General features: G+C 40.3%; 1 protein-coding gene across 2 annotated transcripts in view; it reads left to right on the plus strand.

The window, feature by feature from the left end:
• The window catches only part of CCNB3 (cyclin B3), an 88,045-nt gene extending 82,637 nt beyond the window's left edge, over positions 1–5,408 (plus strand). For both annotated transcript variants that reach the window (XM_015127414.3, XM_015127417.3), the window contains exons 10-13: positions 184–339; positions 1,159–1,308; positions 4,735–4,865; positions 5,101–5,408. In XM_015127414.3, the coding sequence (XP_014982900.3) occupies positions 184–339; positions 1,159–1,308; positions 4,735–4,865; positions 5,101–5,170 (507 nt within the window). In that variant the 3' untranslated portion in view covers positions 5,171–5,408. The remainder of the gene's footprint in view (positions 1–183; positions 340–1,158; positions 1,309–4,734; positions 4,866–5,100) is intronic.
• Positions 5,409–18,693: the final 13,285 nt, after the last annotated feature.

The raw sequence follows: 18,693 nt of genomic DNA on the forward strand, positions 1-18,693 counted from the left end.
TGTCCTTTCTTTGGTTTACTTTTTCTGATGAGCCACTCACATCAACCAGAAGCTGAGTCTCAGAGCTACCCTGAAGATTTATGCCAGGAAATCCTTCACCCTTCTTCCCGCTGGCTTTTACCTCTAAGCAGAAAGGATGGGGCTGTCTGCCTGGTTGTCACCTCCTCTCCTCTCCACCCATAGGAGCACCACCCACCTTGTGTGGATGACTTTGTGTACATCTGTGATGATAATTATCAGCGATATGAGATGCTCAACGTGGAAATCGACATCCTGAATGTCCTCAAATTTGACATTAACATTCCGGTCGCCTATCATTTTCTGCGAAGATATGCTAGGGTAAGAGAGAAGAGACACATCTTCATTCTCCCACTGCTGAGTTAGTCTCCTTTACACCCAGAGTAGCTGCCTTAGTGGTAGGAAAGGGGAAAGGGACAACAGGCAGCAGGGAGCATTCTCCTTCCATCCAACCTCCTAGGTTAAAGCTTGGCAATCTTTGTGAAACAATGGGAGGTGGGCGGGGGTGAGTTGCAGATTTCCACAGTGTGTCTATAAGGTTTTGAGGTGAGGCCGGAGTTGGGGAGGGGAAACGTTTCTTTGATCGGTGGGGGGGACACGTGGAAAGCTTTGTGGGGGGACACTGGCAATATTCTCGTTCTTTGCCTGAGTATTGGTTACAAGGGAGGTCACTTTATAATTCATTGTATTGTGCAAATGTGTACAATGTACTTTTCTCTTTGTGTGTGTGATAGGTTGTAATTAAAAAAAAATAAGTTTAAACAAGAAAAGGGAAAATGTTGTTTTGAAGTATGGAACACCTTATAGGGAGGACCGGGAACACAGTCACGGTGGGAGGAACTTTGGCTCTTTAAAGAATGACCCATATAGCAAGGGGGGATGTAGGCCAGTACCATACATACAGTTGATAATTTGATTAAAATCCTAAAGGTGGCAAATCCCACTGACTGTTTCAGAATGCCCCCTAAAAGTCTGTTTTTGTGGGTAGGGAAAATGAGGTGAATTATGGTTGCAGGAGAAAGGCACATTACTCAAACAGAGGGCCACTGAGGCTCGGGATGATGTAACTGGAGAGGGAGTCCTCTGCTTGGTACCGGCTTTCTAAATTGATTTCTGAGCCAGTCTTCTCATTGCCTTTAGTGTATCCACACCAACATGAAGACACTGACCTTGTCCCGCTACATCTGTGAGATGACCCTGCAGGAATACAACTATGTCCAGGAGAAGGCTTCCAAGCTAGCTGCTGCCTCCTTACTACTGGCCCTCTACATGAAGAAGCTCGGATACTGGGTAAACGCTTGCAAGATAGGGGTGTGGGGGCAGAGATTTAAAAAGCACAAGGTCAGCTCGGGGGAAGGTGTAAATTAGGGCCATGGGAAACTCTTGGGGACAAAACTGACACATACTCACAATTATGAACTCTAACACCTGGACAACCGGACAAGGGCTTCTATAGCAATAGTTTTGAATTATGTCATTTTTCATAATCAAAGTACCCTTTGTTCCAAAGAAAGCTCACCTGAAAGCCAAATATTACACACCAGATTACTGTGAAGGTATTCTGGTTGTCATAGGGAGTAGTGTGATCCTACTTCTTATCCCCAGCCCTGTTCCCCTCTTGTCTCTTGCAATCCCCTCAGCAAGGCTGGCCCCTGAGGGAGCTTGTTGGAACAGGGTTTGAAAAGCACTGAGCCAGAGAAGAGTAGTGAAAGCAACCGTCTGTGTCTATAAAAGTGGCACTTGGGCATGACTATAGTGTTCTTCTGTGAAGAAGGCCCTCACAAAGCCTCCTGCTCCAATACAAATAAAACTCATATTTGATGCTTTCTCAATTGTATGAAAAGTTGGGGGTAAAATCAACTTTAGTGAATTTTGCATTCTTACTGATGATATGTATAATATGTAATCCAAGTAGCAGGAGTATGCTCACAAATGCAGCCCCTCTGCTCAACCACTTCTGAGCTCCTCCTACCTAAAAATCCTGGAGCCACTGAGGGAAGAACCTCTGTGTGCTGAGAAAGAACCACATAAAGTACTTATGTGAACTTGGACAAGCCATATTAAAATTTCTTGAAACAGAGAAAGTATTCAATAGATGATAGTGATGATGAAAAAGAATAAATAATAATTATGACTGGCATTTATTGAGTGCTTAGACAGTGATCTAAGCACTTTGCATATTAACTCATTTAATCTCCATAATAACCCCACACGATAGTACTGTTATCCCTGTTTTGCAGATAAGAAATAACTCCCATGTTTACACAGCTGATGAGAGGTGGAGCTAGGCTTTGGAAACTAGGAGTGGTGTTCACAATCTAAACCAACTGTGTAATCAGAATGGGCATGGCCACAGCTCTGGAGCTAAGGGCCTGGAGGCCCCATGCTGAACCAAGCTTTGACCCTTGGATCCCATGGAAATCCAGTGGGCCAAGAGGGGGACAGCTGATGGGTCCAGGGCAGCAAACTGTGTGCCAACTAAGATAGAAATATTTCAGTGTTTTCACACTTGGTGACTAAACCAGGGCTTATCAGCTAAATGTCATCCTGAATATGAACTCGTGTAGTCTGACTCCACAATCCTCTATGTTAGTATACTGCCTCTCCTATAGATAAGGAAGGCTTCACAGAAGAGGTGACTTTTGAGCTGGGTCTTGAAAGGTGTGTAGGAACTTGTGAGAGGAGACATTCTAGGTAGAGGGAGCAATAATTAAAAAGACACGAAGGCATTGAGGAGGGAGTATGTTGTGTTTAGGGCAGAATAAGACATCCCCTGTGGATACAGCAGAGAGTATTGTAAAAAGAGAGGTGCTAATGATGTTAATAGTGACAGATGAGACCAGAATGGTAGATCATGGTCCGATTGTGAAAGAAAGGCCTTGAAGGCTACACTAAGGCATTGAAGGTTTTTTAGGCAGGGAGGTTGACCTGCTCCTGTTTGTGTGTTTTAGAAACAGTAGTGGTGTAGCAAAATAGAAGGTAGAGTAGATGAGAGAGAACACCAGTGAGCAGGCTATTATAACATAGTCAAGGTGAAGCATTTGAGAGTCTGAACTGACACAGTGGCACTGGGGCCTTTTAATCTTATTTAACACATCCAGTCTACTCCATTACCCCCTTGTGTTACTCCCCTACTCAGCACGCCAATGACCGCCCTTTGCCTGTGGTGGTGGTAGTTTCCAAACAGTATTTGGGGGAGTCCTGGGTTTCCTGCAGAAGTGTCTCAGGTACCATGTGAAAGATAAAGGGATCCAAATTCGTGGGCTTCTTAGCTCCCACCCTCACTTCCAGGTAAGCTATTTGGGCTTCCAGGTAAGATACTTGAAAAAGAGGAGTTCAAGGAAAATAAGACATTTTGAGGAAACCACCAAATCCTCTTCCTTTCTCTGTCTGTTGAGCTCCCCACTTCACCAACCATTGTGGACATGCTCTCCTCTGTGAAGCTTTCTGTGACTCTCCCCACAGAGTTTGTGGGTCCTGCTGCTGTGTTCCTCCAGTGTTCTATGCTCACTTCCATTCTAGCACTTACCACATTTTTAACTCTGTTTGCACATCTGTCTCCTTTACTAGACTACAAACTCCTCAAGGGCAGGTCCCTTGTTCATTTTTGTGTTCCCAGGATCCTACGTATAGGGCTTGGTAATCCTAGTTAGCATTGTTTGGGCACTTACTATATGCCAGACTCTGTTCTATGTATGATAAACACACATACACACACACACACACACACACACACACACACACACACACACATATTTAACCCTATGATGGAATTACTGTAATAATCCCCATTTGGCAGATTGGGAAACTGAGGCCCCAAGAGGTTAATTAACTGGCTCCAGGCCAAGCTGTTAGGGGAACTGAAATTTGACCTGAAGCATTTTGCCTCCAGGACCTCTGCCCTTAAACACTGCTATACCGCTTCTGTCACATAATAGGCATTCTTAGCTGAGTGAGAAAATGAACCTGTGCCATGATAGCTGTTACAGTCGGAGAGGAGGATCAGCCTTAAGTTCACGTTGGCAGTTGAGTTGGCACCTAAACTTTGTTCTAGGGTTTACCTGGCCATTAGCTCTGGACCTGAGAGTGAGTAAATTACAAAATCAGTCCTATTCCTTAGGACTGGTGGATTTCTGCTTACATGAACATCTGTGACCAGGGCTAATATCTTTTTTGTTGTTGTTGTTAAGAGATAGGGTCTTGCTCTGTTACCCAGGCTGGAGTGCAGTGGTGCGATCATAGCTCACTGCAGCCTCGAACTCCTGGGCTCGAGTGATCCTCCTGCCTCAGCCTCCCAATAGCTGGGACTACAGGTCCACACCACCATGCCCAGATAATTTTTTAATTTTTTTATAGAGATAGAGTCTTGCTGTGTTGCCCAGGCTGGTCTTGAATTCCTGGGCTCAAGCAGTCCTCCTGCCTCGGGCTTCTAATGTGCTGAGATTACAGGCATGATCCCTACCACACCTGGCCAAGAGCTAATATCTAAATGGTACGTATGGATATAGCCATCTCAGTAGTTTGTGGCTGGAACCTATTCTTCTGTAAAGCATAGTATAATTATTGATCAGCATCCATACTATGTGAGTCTTTGAAATGTTTTGAATGTCATCTCTGTTTAAACCATGTGTGGGAAGCTTAGACTTGGGATAGCAGAGATGGAGGGAGGATTGTGCTTCCTATAGTAGAAATCACTATTCATGCTGCTTCTTCCAGGTTCCCTTCCTGGAGTATTACAGTGGCTACAGTATCTCTGAGCTTCACCCCTTGGTCAGACGGCTGAACAAACTGCTGACTTTCAGTTCTTACGATAGTCTCAAGGCTGTGTATTACAAGTATTCTCACCCGTAAGTACCAAGCCCCGGATGAGGTTGGGTTTGTGTTCATTTATGGGGAAGCTTTAAAATACTAGACCCAGACTAGCCTCACTTAGGAGAAAAAGATTCAGGCACTTTTCACCTTCCTTTCTACTCTAGGGTTAAAGCAAGATAGGGAACTAAGGGTCATATGTCCCACTTGTTCCATGGAGCCTGATTGTATTTGCCCTATTCTATACTGAGGAGACCCCTCTTCCTTTTGCAGGGTCTTCTTTGAAGTCGCCAAAATCCCCGCCTTGGATGTGTTGAAGCTGGAGGAGATTTTGAACTGCTGATTGTGAGGCCAAGGGCGTGGTACTCTAGCAGCAGCCACAGGACTAGGCATGCATGTTAATAGGGTATATTTATTCTGTGTTTGAATTTGTCTTTTGATTGCTTTTATTCATTTTTCCTCTTTGTCTTTTCCCAAACTGATAATGTTATAAATATTTATGTTGTTTGTTTTTATGAAAGAAAAAAATATTGTCATATTTGACTACAAATTTAATAAAAAATTAATAGTTATTGTTAAAATGGCTCATCTCCCCTCTTATTGTTCAGGAATCCCATGCACAGCTGAATAATTCTTTTCTTCTTCCTAGTCAAGGCTGGGCCCCAGGGCCTAGGTTACCCAATTCCCTCCTCTGTTTAGAAGCCTTCTCCTCATGGGAAGAGGAATTGAGCTAACTGTGAACTGATGGATGGTGCTACAGAAGGAGGTGCCCAGTCCAAGGAGAAAGCTCCTTACCTGACAGACAGGCCTCTCTGTTCAGAGCTGGGCAGCTGGCAGTGTAGGCTAATACCCTTTGGTCTCAATCTCAGGTATTTTGCTTTCTTTGCTTCTTCCTAGATGATGAAAAGTTGGGGATCAGGATTTTAATCCAAATGTAGCCTTGCTTTCAGTTTGGCAGCTTTTTAGAGTCCAAATTTGAAAACACTCTTGGAGTGGTATGTGCTGAAATCATTTTTGGCCCTTGTCTTCTGCCAAGAGAAGAAATTCCTACCTGTGAAATTGGCAAGGTGTCCCATAAATGCAAGCATCAACGACTTGCCCAATCTTTAACTCATATAGCATTAAGAGGTTCTGCTTTCTTTTTCACTGTGCCCTACCTTTGGGGTGATGTGTACTGGGACAGTTACTTAAGTTGTTAATGGAGGAGTGGAACATCCAGTATGCCAGTTGTTCAAGAGCCGCTCCTCAGTCTCACCCCAGGACCTCCCCACAATCCAGCATGTAAAGTCTACCACAGCAGGAGACCTCTAGTACTCTATTCTAGTATTGTAGCTGGCAGTTATGCTGATTGGTCTGTGACCATTTGTTACCACTTGTCAAATATTTTGAATATCAGTCCTGGAGGGTGGACATTTGGTGGAGAGGACAATCAAGGAAGCAGTTACGGGGAAAATGCCTCTTCAATTCTGTCCCAAGACTCTCCATGCTATTGTAATTACATCACCTTTTCTGATGGGTTAGAGACAGATGGATGAGCATGCCAAGCCCTTAGGTGTCTCAGCGCTTTCCTTCCCTTTGAATCAGTTTCCCATTCTTCTCCTGACTTGCTTTGCCTTGGAGACCAGACATCACTAGGTTTCCTCCTGCCCCATTCCACTGTGTTGCAAGATGACTAAAGGTACAGCCAGAGAGGTCCAAGCTGCTCAGCAGTGATTCTGCGGGCACAGCCAACTTTGCATGAACATGCTAAAAGCATTAGGCTGGAAGCCATCTTGCAAGTCTCCAGCCTTACTAGAAGGATGTGTCGTGTACCTGCTTTTGAATTCTGGAGCTTTACGTCAAGGGAAAAAAAATTAACCGGTTGAATTATTTCCCCCTTTTTACCAACCCTGTTCTTTAAAGGTGCTAATGAAACCATCAGTAATTTTTGTTGTTTTTGCAATGCGTCAACATTTATTTTGCACACACTCATCACTACTTCAAAATTAAGATAGCTGTTAGAACTGGATCTTGTTAAAAGTGGGTGCAAAAGTTATCGTGGTTTTTATGGCAAAAACCGGGATAACTTTTGCACCAACCTAATATTTAGTGCCTTATTAAATAAGCATATCTATTTCTTTATCAGGAATTTGCTGGCCCAGTGAGGTGGCTCACACCTGTCATCCCAAAACTTAGGGAGACCAAGGAGGGAAGATCACTTCAGCCCAGGAGTTCGAGACCCACCTGGGCAATACAGTGAGACCCTGTCTCTACAAAAAGTTAAAAAGTTAGCCAGGTATAGTGGCTCATGCCTGTGGTCCCAGCTACTCAGGAGGCTGAGGCAGGAGGATCACTTGAGCCCAGAAAGCAGATGTTGCAGTAAGCCATGATCATGCCACTGTACTCCAGTCTGGGCAATAGAGCAAGATCCTGCTTCAAAAAAAATTTGCTTTTATATTTTGATGACTCTCTCTCTCTATATAAATAAAACTAGCTTTCTTTGTAACCTTATGTATTTTTAACAGTTTTATTTTCTTAACTGGATGCAAATTATTTTATTTCTGTATGTATATATAACTTTATATCTGCCTATATCTTTAAGATCATAACAGTTTAAAAAACAAAACTAAAAAATGCTAAAAGTTTAAATAAACCACAAAATCATCTATATAGGTCATAAAAACACTCTGGTAGAGAAATGTGCCCAGTAATTCATAAGTAAAACAAACATAGCCTGTGAAATAATGTGACATGCTTAGAAAAATGCCTGACACATAGCATAAATATCTAATAAATGGTGGTGGTACTCTCTGGTAGCAGAAGGGGCACAGAGTGGCTACAGAGGTAAGGAGGGGTGAGACTGTTAAAAAAAAGAAAAAAAAAAAAAAGGCCTGGCTGGGCACGGTGGCTCACTCCTGTAATCCCAGCACTTGGGGAGGCTGAAACGGGTGGATCACAAGGTCAGGAGTTCGAGACCAGCCTGGCCAATATGGTGAAACCCCATCTCTACTAAAAATACAAAAAGTTAGCCAGGTGTGGTGGCAGGCGCCTGTAGGCCCAGCTACTTGGGAGGCTGAGGCAGGAGAATCGCTTGAACCCGGGAGGCGGGGGTTGCAGTGAGCTGAGATCATGCCACTCACTCCAGCCTGGGTGACAGAGTGAAACTCCTTCTCAAAAAAGAAAAAAAAGAAAACGCTTAATCGGTATGTTGAAGGTTTTTATGCTAAGAGTTTTGATTTGGGAGACATAATCCATCAAGGTTCAGTCAGAAAACAGAAACCACTCCAGTTATATTTCAAACAGGAAATTTAATACAGGGAATTGGTTACTCAAGGACAGAAGAGCTAAGAAGTCACACGCACAGCGTGAAGCTTCTGTTATACTTAGGGCTGGAGGAACAGTAGCCAAGAGGTGGTGTCACCAGAGCCCCAGATGCCAGGGATATAAGCTGAATTTGGAACCAGTGATCAGTTGGGACCAATGAGGGTAGGACTGATGAAAGAAGGCTGGAGCCAGGAAGGAAACAAAATTACTGCCAGACCTATTGCTGGAGGCAGAGTGAGAAAGGAAATAGCCTGACTTCTTTATATTTCAATAGTTTTTGGGGAACAGGTGGTTTTTTGTTACATGGATAAGTTATTTAGTGGTGATTCCTGAGATTTTGGTGCACCTGTTACCCAAACAGTATACACTGTACCCTATGTGGGTAGTCTTTTGTCCCTCACCCACTCCCACTCTTCCCCCCAACTCCCCAAAGTCCATTATATCATTTTTGTACCTTTGCATCCTAATAGCTTAGCTCCCACTTATAAGTGAGAACATATGCTATTTGGTTTTTCATTGCTGAGCTACTTCACTTAGAAAAATGGTCTCCATTTTTCTCCAACTCCATCCAAGTTGCTGTAAATGCCATTATTTTGTTCCCTTTTATGGCTGAGTAGTATTCCATGGCGTATATATACCACATTTTCCCTGTCTACTCATTGGTTGATGGGCATTTAGGTTGGTTCCATATTTTTGCAATTGTGAATTATGCTGCTATAAACATGCGTGTGCAAGTGTCTTTTTCATATAATGACTTATTTTCCTTTGTGTGCATACCCAGTAGTGAGATCACTGAATTAAACGTTAGTTCTACTTTTAGTTCTTTAAGAAATCTCCATACTGTTTTCCATAGTAGTTGTTCTAGTTTACATTCCCACGAGCAGTGTAAAGGTGTTCCTTTTTCATCACATCCACACCAGCATCTATTATTTTTTGACTTTTTTGGAGTAAGGTGGCATCTCATTGTGATTTTAATTTGTATTTCCCTGATAATTAGCAATGTTGAACATTTTTCCATATGTTTGTTAGCCATTTGTATATCTTCTTTTGAGAATTGTCTATTCATGTCCTTTGCCTACTTTTTGATGGGGTTGTTTTTTTCTTGCTCATTTGAGTTCCTTGTAGATTCGGGATATTAGTCCTTTGTCAGATGCATAGTTTGTGAATATTTTTTCCCACTCTATGGGTTGTCTGTTTACTCTGCTGATTATTTCTTTTGCTGTGCAGTAGCTTTTTAGTTTAATTAGGTCCCATTTATTTATTTTTGTTTTTGTTGCATTTTCTTTTTGGTTCTTGGTCATGAATTATTTGCCTAAGCAACGTCTAGAAGAGTTTTTCCCGATGTTAACTTCTAGAATTTTTATGGTTTCAGGTCTTAGATGTATGATTTTTGTATAAGGTGAGATATGAGGATCTAGTTTTATTCTTCTAATTCTTCAAATTGGCTTGCCAATTATCCCAACACCATTTGTTGAATAGGGCGTCCTTTCCCCACTTTGTTTTTGTTTGCTTTGTTGAAGATCAGTTGGCTGTACATATTTGGCTTTATTTCTGGGTTCTCTATTCTGTTCCATTGGTCTATGTGCCTATTTTTATACCAGTAGCATCCTGTTTTGGTAACTATACCCTTATGGTATGGTTTGAAGTCGAGTAATGTGATGCTTCAGATTTGTTCTTTTTGAACATCTTGCTTTGGCTCTGTGGGCTCTTTTTTGGTTCTATATGAATTTTAGGATTGTATTTTCTAGTCCTGTGAAGAGTGATGGTGGTATTTTAATGGGAATTGCATTGAATCTGTAGGTTGCTTTTGGCAGTATGGTTGTTAAGTATATTCCTAAGTATTTTATTTTTATTTTTTGCAGCTGTTGTAAAAGGGATTGAGTTCTTGATTTGATTCTCAGCGTGGTCATCGTTGTTGTACAGCAGTGCTGTTGATTTGTGTACATTGACTTTGTATACTGAAACTTTACGGAATTTATTTATCAGATCTAGGAGCTTTTTGGACGAGTCTTCAGGGTTTACACATACCATATGATTCACCCACTTAAAGTGTATAATTCAGGCCGGACTTGGTGGCTCATGCCTGTAATCCCAACACTTTGGGAGACTGAGGTAGGAGGATTGCTTGGACCCAGGAGTTCAAGATCAGCCTGGGCAACATAGTAAGACCCTGTTTCTACAAAAAATTTAAAAATATTTAAAAAAACTAAAAGGTATGTAATTCAAGTTTTCGGTATATTCAGTTTTGTGGTTGGGCACGGTGGCTCACGCCTGTAATCCCAGCAGGTTGGGAGGCTGAGGCGGGCAGATCACTTGAGGTCAGGAGTTTGAGACCAGCCTGGCCAACATGGTGAAACCTCGTCTTTACTAAAAATACAAAAATTAGCCAGGTATGGTGGTGCATGCCTGTAATCCCAGCTACTCAGGAGGCTGAGGCGGGAGAATCACTTGAACCCAGGAGGTGGAGGCTGCTTGAACCCAGGAGGCGGAGGCTGCAGTGAGCTGAGATTGTGCCACTGCACTCCAGCCTGGGTGACAGAGCCAGATTCTGTCTCAAAAAAACAAAAAACCTAACTGTTTTGTAATCATCACCACAATCCAATTTTGGAACATTTTCATCACCCCTCAAATTAAACCTCCAACCTATTAGCAATCAATCTCCTTTCCCACACCCCATGAGCCCTAGGCAACCAGAAATTTACTTTCTGTCTCTATCAGTTTGCCTATTCTGGACGTTTCATATAAATTTAATCATACAATATGTGGCCTTTGTGTCTGGCTTCTTTCACATAGCAATGTTTTCAAGGTTCATGCATGTCGTAGCATGTATCAGTATTTCCTTTTATTGCTGAGTAATATACCATTGTATGGATATATATACATTGTGTTTACCCAGTCATCAGTTGGTAGAAATTTGGCGGCTATTGGGAATAATTCTGCTATGAACATTCATGTATAAGTGTGTGGGCCTCAGTTTCCATTTCTCTCAGGTATATACTTGGGAGCAGAATTGCTGGATCATGTGATAACTCTATGTTTAACTTGAGAAACCTCCATACTTTTCCAAAGTGGCTGCACCATTTTACATTCCCATAAACAGTATGTGAGGATTCCAGTTTCTCCACACCCTCTCTGACACTTGTTATTATATTTTTACTATAGCCCTCCTAGTGGGTGCAAAGTGATATCTTGTGATTTTGATTTACATTTCCCTGATGGCTAATTATGTTGAGCATATTCTAATGTGCATATTGGCCATTTGTGTATCCTTTTTACAGAAGTATCTATTCAAATCCTTTGCCCATATATATGTTTTTTGAAACAGTCTTGCTCTGTTGGCCAGGCTGGAGTACAATGGCACAAACATGACTCACTGCAGCCTTAATTTCCTTGGCTTAAGGAATTTTCTTACCTCATTCTCCTGAGTAGCTGGGACTGTAGTCACTTGCGACCACACCCAACTAAATTTTTTAATTTTTATTTTTAGTAGAGACGAGGTCTTGCTGTGTTGCCCAGGCTGGTCTCAAGCTCCTGTTTGCACATTTTTAATTGGGTTATTTGTCTCTTTATTATTGAGTGGTAAGAGTTTTTTAATATATATTCTGGGTCATATATATGATTTAGCAACATTTGATTATACCAATTGTCTTGAAAATTTTACCTTCATAGTGTTATTTAAAGCATATAAGTTTCAAATTTTGATGAAGTTCAATTTATCCATTTTTAAATGTTTTTACTTTTGGTGTTGTAGCTAAGAAACCATCACCTGATCCAAGGTCTTGAAGATTTATCCCTTTTATTCTAAGAATTGTATAGGTTTAGCTCTTATGTTTAGGTTTTAAATTCATTTTAAGTTAATTTTTATATATGGTATGTAGGATTCCAACTTCATTCTTTTGCATATGGATATTTGGTTGCTTCAGCACTATTTGTTGAATAAAACTATGTTTTCCCCACATAATTATTTTGATACACTTGTTGAAAATTAAATATGAGAGCTTATTTCTGGATTCTCAGTTTTATTCCATTTACTTATGTGATATCTAGCCCTTATGCTAGTACTGTAATTTTTCAAAGATTAAAAACAATGACAAATAAAAATTATATTGCTGTATCTTTGTAGTAAGTTTTAAAATTTAAAAAAGATATAAGTCCTCCAATTTTTTGATCCTTTTCAAGTTTATTTTGGCTATTCTGGGTCCCTTCATTTCCATATGAATTTTAGCATCAACATGTCAGTTTCTGAAAAGAAGTCCACTGGGATTGTGATAGGGCTTACATTTAACTCATAGGTCAATTTGGGGAGTATTTTCATCTTAACCATCTTAAATCTTCCTGTCTATGAACATGGATATCTTTCCTTTTATTTGGGTCATGTTTAGTTCGTTTCAACAGTTTTTCGTAGTTTTCAGTATATAAGTTTTGTTCTTCTTTTCCTAAGTATATCCTAAGTATTTTTTGATTGAGCCATCAGTCTTGAATCACTTTCAATTTCCTGCTTCATTCCCCACAGACATACTTACCTCTTCACCTATCTCAAGTATCTTTATTTTCTGTTTTAAAGGTTGGACTGACCCACCTATTGTTCAAAGCAACTCAACTACCTTGGGACTTCTCTCCATCAATTTTTCTCCCTCATCTTAGCCCTTCCCTTGCTTTTCCCTGCCACCATTTCCTGTACTTTCATCCTCTTCCTCTTTTGTAATCTCCGTTTCTAGCTTAAAAACATGCTCAAGACACTCTTGCCACATGCATACAAAATGAAAAGCAAAACAAAATAAAACCTTTTTTTTTTTTCAAGGTGGAGTCCTACTCTGTCACCCAGGCTGGAGTGCGGTGGCACAATCTCAGCTCACTGCAACCTCTACCTCCTGGGTTCAAGTGATTCTCTTGCCTCAACCTCCCGAGTAGCTGGGATTACAGGCGCATGCCACCACTCCCAGCTAATTTTTTTTTTTTTTTTTGTATTTTTAGTAGAGACGGGGGTTTCACCATGTTGGCCAGGCTGGTCTCGAACTCCTGACCTCAGGTGATCCACCCACCTCGGGCTCCCAAAGTGCTGGGATTACAGGCATGAGCCACTGTGCCCGGCCAAAATAAAACTCTTTATCTGCATCCACCTCCCACCTGCTGTCCAGTTCATCTCTTTTTTGTACTAAACTTCTTTTTAAGTACACTGACTCACTGTTTGTACTTAACTCATGTTCCATTCAGTCCTTTAACCCATTGTAATGTAGCTTTTGTCCCCTAGCACTTCATTGATGGGCCTTTAGCGGAAACATTGATGATTTTCTGGTTTGCAAATCTAGTCAACAGTTTTGAGCTTTATCTTACTGGAACCCTTTTGCTCCCTGTGACACTGGTGTCTTTTCATTCCTTTTGGCACTCTCTAGCCTCTTGGTTTCTGGGCCATTAGGTTTTTCTAGTTCTCTCATCTTTCTGACCTTCCTTTTCTATCTTCTTTGTAGGCTGTTTTTGTACCATCTGCCCTCAAAATTTGGTGTTCTGTTGGTTTCCAGCTTTGGCTCTCTGATTTATCTCCTTGAGTGATCTCAGCTACTCCCATAGTTTCAAGTGCCACCAAGCCATTAACTTTTGAGACTTAGTCTTCAGCTCAAACCTGTGGTCCTAGGTTCAGGCTTATATTTGTCTTCTGTTGGCCATATCTACCGGAACGTCACACAGTTACCTCAAACTGAACATGTCCAAAAGTGAATTTTTTCTTTCTGCTAACATGGTTCTATTATATTCTGTATCTTGATCACCATCCACTTAGTCACCCAAACCAGACACTCAGGAGTTCATCTGGGCTCTCTTTTCCCTCCCTAATAATCTCTTATTCAATCATACTGATTTTTTACCTTCAATTCCTAACTTAAAGCCTGACCACTCATGTCTTAGACTTCCATGTTTCAATTATGGCCTTATAAGAGGGTGCCATCATTAAGTCTTGCTGATTTTACCTCCCAAATATTTCTTGGATTGGCATTCTCATCATAGAGAATCTCTCCTACTGCTACCCAGGTTTGAGATCTCATTCTACTGCCTGGATTACTGTGGTAGTTTCCTACGTGATCTCCCTATCTTCAATCTTGTTCCTTTCAAATTCACCTTCCATACAAGCACCAGAAAGATTTATTTAAAATTCAATTTTAGGATTACAGTTCTGGGTAAGATATTTAAGCATCTGTTACCCTTTGTTTCCCACTGAACACTATCATAAAACCCAGAAAGAATGCATGGCACAGCTATTTGAGAATTCTGAAAAGTAAATAGCAGCAAGCAGATTGGAAAACAGCAGAATGTGAAGAAGCAACAAACTCATGGCGAGTTTCCCACATTTTTTTCTCTGGCAACTTAATCCAGTCAGAAACCTTGAAGGGAGCACTATGGTACAGACAGAAAGCTCCAGAAGAAGCTTTCTAGTTCTGGCTTGAGAAGTGAGAGAAGGAATTCCTAAAGCTTGCGGTTGGGGAGGTGGAAATCCCCATCTTTTTATTTCTCTCTTCCTTCACATCCCAACCCTCAGGCAATCATACAGCAACAGCAACAATGATAGCAATGGGAGCCTTCGACAACCAATACTCTCAGGGAATGGACCCATGATCTCTATTTGAGGTAGAGATGGACCCCAAGAGAGCAAAGCACATTCTGTTGATTTTTTTTCTCTTTCTGTTCTCTCAATGCTTATCTCCAGACGTGGCACAATTGCAGACATGAACAGTTTCTGACTAGTGGACTGAAAGGGAAGTACTAGGAACTGGGGAGTACTGGGGAGAATGTGGAGAAGTAGGAGCTTGGGAAAGTAACCCCATAAAGTTTTTTTTAATGTGCTCTTTGGTGTGTATCCTCAACCTGTACGTGTGTTGATCCAGATCCTAATTAGTATACTAAATAATTTGAGAACTGAGCTGACACCCATCTGGGTTCTAGACTGACCATTTCATGACATACACAGCAGACAGATCCAGATAGCACTGCAAAGGCTTAGAAAACTGAGGTTGAACCCTCAGCCCACGGAAGGCAGATGGAAACCTGTGTCCTGAACCTAATCAAATTGACTGCAAAAGCAAACATACATTTTCCATAAGATTTAAACCAGATCTACAATTTTATAATGTCCATCCAGGATATACTCCAGAATTACTAGGCATACGAAGAACCATTGACATCTCAACTTGCATGGCAAAAGACAACAGCCAAGGACAAAAAGATATAGGTGTTGGAATTATCCAACAAAGTCTTTAAGTCTGCTACCATAAAAACTCAAATGAACAATTGCAAACACTTTTGGAACAAATGTTAAAACATAAATGTTAAGCTATAGAGTCTCATCAAATAGGAATTAGAAGAGCCAAATGGACATTTTAGGATTGAAAAATACAGTAACTGAAATTTAAGAACTCACTGGGTGGACTCAACAGAAGAGAGGGGACAAAGGAAAGAGTAAAGTTGAAGGTAGATAAATAGAAATTATGCAGTGTGACAGAAAAAAGATTGAAAAAAAATGAACAGTGCCTCAGGGATTTGTAGGACAATAACAAAAGGTCTATCAGTCATGCTATTAGAGCCCTAGTAGGAGAGGAGAAAGAGAACAGTGCAGAAAAAATATTTGAAGAAACAATGGCTGAAAATTTCTCAAGTTTGGTTAAAGACACCAACCTGTAGGTTTAAGAAAACAAGTGAACCTCAAGCAGGATAAATAGATAAATCATAGTCAAACTGCTGGAAAAGACTAAGAAAAACAGAGAAATGATGCATTATGTACTGCATAGGGGAACAACAATTTGAATGACTATAGATTTACCATCAGAAACTCTGTAGACCAGAAGGAAGAAACAAAATTTTTCAAGTGTTGAAAGAATGATCAATCCAGAATTCAGTATCTAGCAAAATATAACTTTAAGGAATGAAGGTAAAACTTAAAACACAATTTCAGATGAAGGAAAACTAAGAAAATTCACAGCAAGCATATCTGCTGTAAAATAATTGCTAAAGAAATTTATTCATATAGAAATGAAATGGACATAGAAAGTGGAATGATAGTGGAGACTCGGAAGGGTGGGTGATGAAAAAATACTTGGGTACAATGTACATTATTTGGTCGATGGATATACTAAAAGCCCCAACTTGACCACTGCACTATCTATGCTTGTAATAAAATTGCACTTGCACCCCATAAATTAATACAAATTAAAAAAAGAAATACCAGAAGGGAAATTGGAACATCCAGAATGAAGGAAGAGCAATAGAACTGGTAAGTATCTGGCTAAATATAATAGACTACTCTTCTCTTAAGTTTTGTAAAACATATTTGTTGATTGAAAGCAAAAATTACATTTTGATGGGATTTTTGATGTATGTAAATGTAATACATAAGACAGTAATAGCATAAAGTGGAGAGAACAAAGGGCTCAATATGCTGGTAGGGTTTTTACATTGCAATTGAAGTGGTAAAATGTTGATTTTAAGTAGACTGTGAAAAGTATATATTTTGTTATCCCTGGAGCAACTACTAAAAAAATTATACAGAGAGATATCAAAGCCACAATAGATAAATTAAAATGTAATACCAAAAGTTCAAATAATCTAAAAAAAGCAGGAAAAGGGAAACAGAGAAGGAAAAAAAAACAGATACCAAACAGAAAATTTTAAAATGGCAAACCCCAATCCGGTCTTATCAGTAAGATTTCATTTGTATGTCTAAACATACAAATGAAAAGACATATTGTCAGGATGGATTAAAAAAGCATGACCCCATGCTGCCTACAAAAACTCATGTCAAATATGATGATATAGGTAAGTTAAAAGTAAAAGCCTGAAAACAAATGCCATTTGAAAACCAAAAGAAGGCTGGAGTGGCTATATTAACATCAGATAAACTTGACTTCACTGCAAAGTGTCAGGAATAAAGAGTGATGTTATATATTGATAGTGTCAATTCACCAAGAAGGCGGCAATCCTAAATGTGTCGTAATAACAGTTTCAAAATACTAGAAGCAAAAACTGATAGAATTGAAACAAGAAATGAACAAATCCATAATTATAGTTTCAGTGATTGATGGAAGCTAGCAGACAGAAAATCAGAAAGGATATTGAAGAAATGAACACCATTAGACAACTGAATCCAACTGATGTTTATAGAACACTTCACCAAACAAACGGCAGAATACACATTCTTCTCAAGTGCACATGGGACAATCTCCAAGATAGACCATATCCTAGGTCATAAAACAAGTTTTAACCAATTAAAAACAATAGAAAACACAGAGTATGTTCTTTGGCCACAATTGAATTAAATTAGAAATCAGTAACAGATGAATAATAGTAAAATCTCCAAACACTTGGAAATAACATACCTTTAATCCATGGGTCAAAGAAACGAAACCACCCAAAGGACCTCCAGTGGATGAATGGATAAACTGGTGGATCCATGTAATTGAATTCTCTTCAGCAATTAAAAGGAACAAACTGTTGATTCACATGACATCTTGAAAGAATATGAAAGGCATTTCGCTGAATTAAAGAAGTCTGTCTCAAAAGGTTACATATTCTATGACATTCTTGAAAGCCCAAAACCATAGTGATGTAAAATTGATCAGTGGTTAGAAATAGGGTTAAGGTGTGATTATAAAGAAATAATAGGAGATTTCTGGGGCAGTGGAAACTGTTCTGTATCCTGATAGTGGTGGTGGTTACATGAATGTCTACATGTGTTAAAATTCATGGAACTCTACACCAAAAGAAAAGGGCAATTGTATGATCATTTGAAAAATAGACTTAAAATTTAATTCTGATGGTCCTTCACTAGCCTACAGGGTGCAGTACAGACTTCTTAATGTGGATTACAGGGCCCACCCTGATGGTAGCGCCTCAACAACAAGGCTGTTTCCCCTCATAAAGCCTAAAAATGTAGTTTTTATGGGGGTAGACTGAAATGTGGTCCCGAAGGTCACAGATGTTTTGTCTCTAAGTAAGACACTTTTCAGTTTGGAAAATCAAGGATTTAGAAGACTCAAGTTCTCACTCCAGTGTAGCATGTTGTGGAATCCTGGCCTAGTACAGCCTCAGTTCCCTACCTATTAAACATGACTAAGAACTGGCTCCCCTGGGGTCACTATTAGTGTGACAGAAATTAAACTGTATTTAATGCTGAGCCCAACTGATTTTGCATTTGAACAGAATATGCCTTCCCACCTCAAACCCCTCTGGAGAGGAGAGGAGTATGTGATGTATGCATTGGGGGGAATAGATTATATTGTCAGATTTCAAGGTGCCTTATGCATTTTTTTAACAGTCTGGGCTACACTCTATCCCACTTTGCCTCCCCAGTAACTAATGCATTCCACTGAGATTTGTATCCTGCAGAGAATTAGCTCCTGAAACAATTACAGTGGCATGTATTTCCCCACAGAATCATCCAGAGTCGCAGCTAAGTTTTAGAATTCTTCTTGGCAACCCCTTTCATATCATGATCATCCCTGATGGAGATTCTTGGTTTGTGCTGCCGCTGTCCTCCCTCACCTGCCATCGTGCCCCGCATGTGGCTTGTTTAGAGCTTGG

Source organism: Macaca mulatta, chromosome X, assembly GCF_049350105.2.
Source record: "Macaca mulatta isolate MMU2019108-1 chromosome X, T2T-MMU8v2.0, whole genome shotgun sequence".
In the NCBI taxonomy this organism is placed as follows: domain Eukaryota; kingdom Metazoa; phylum Chordata; class Mammalia; order Primates; family Cercopithecidae; genus Macaca; species Macaca mulatta.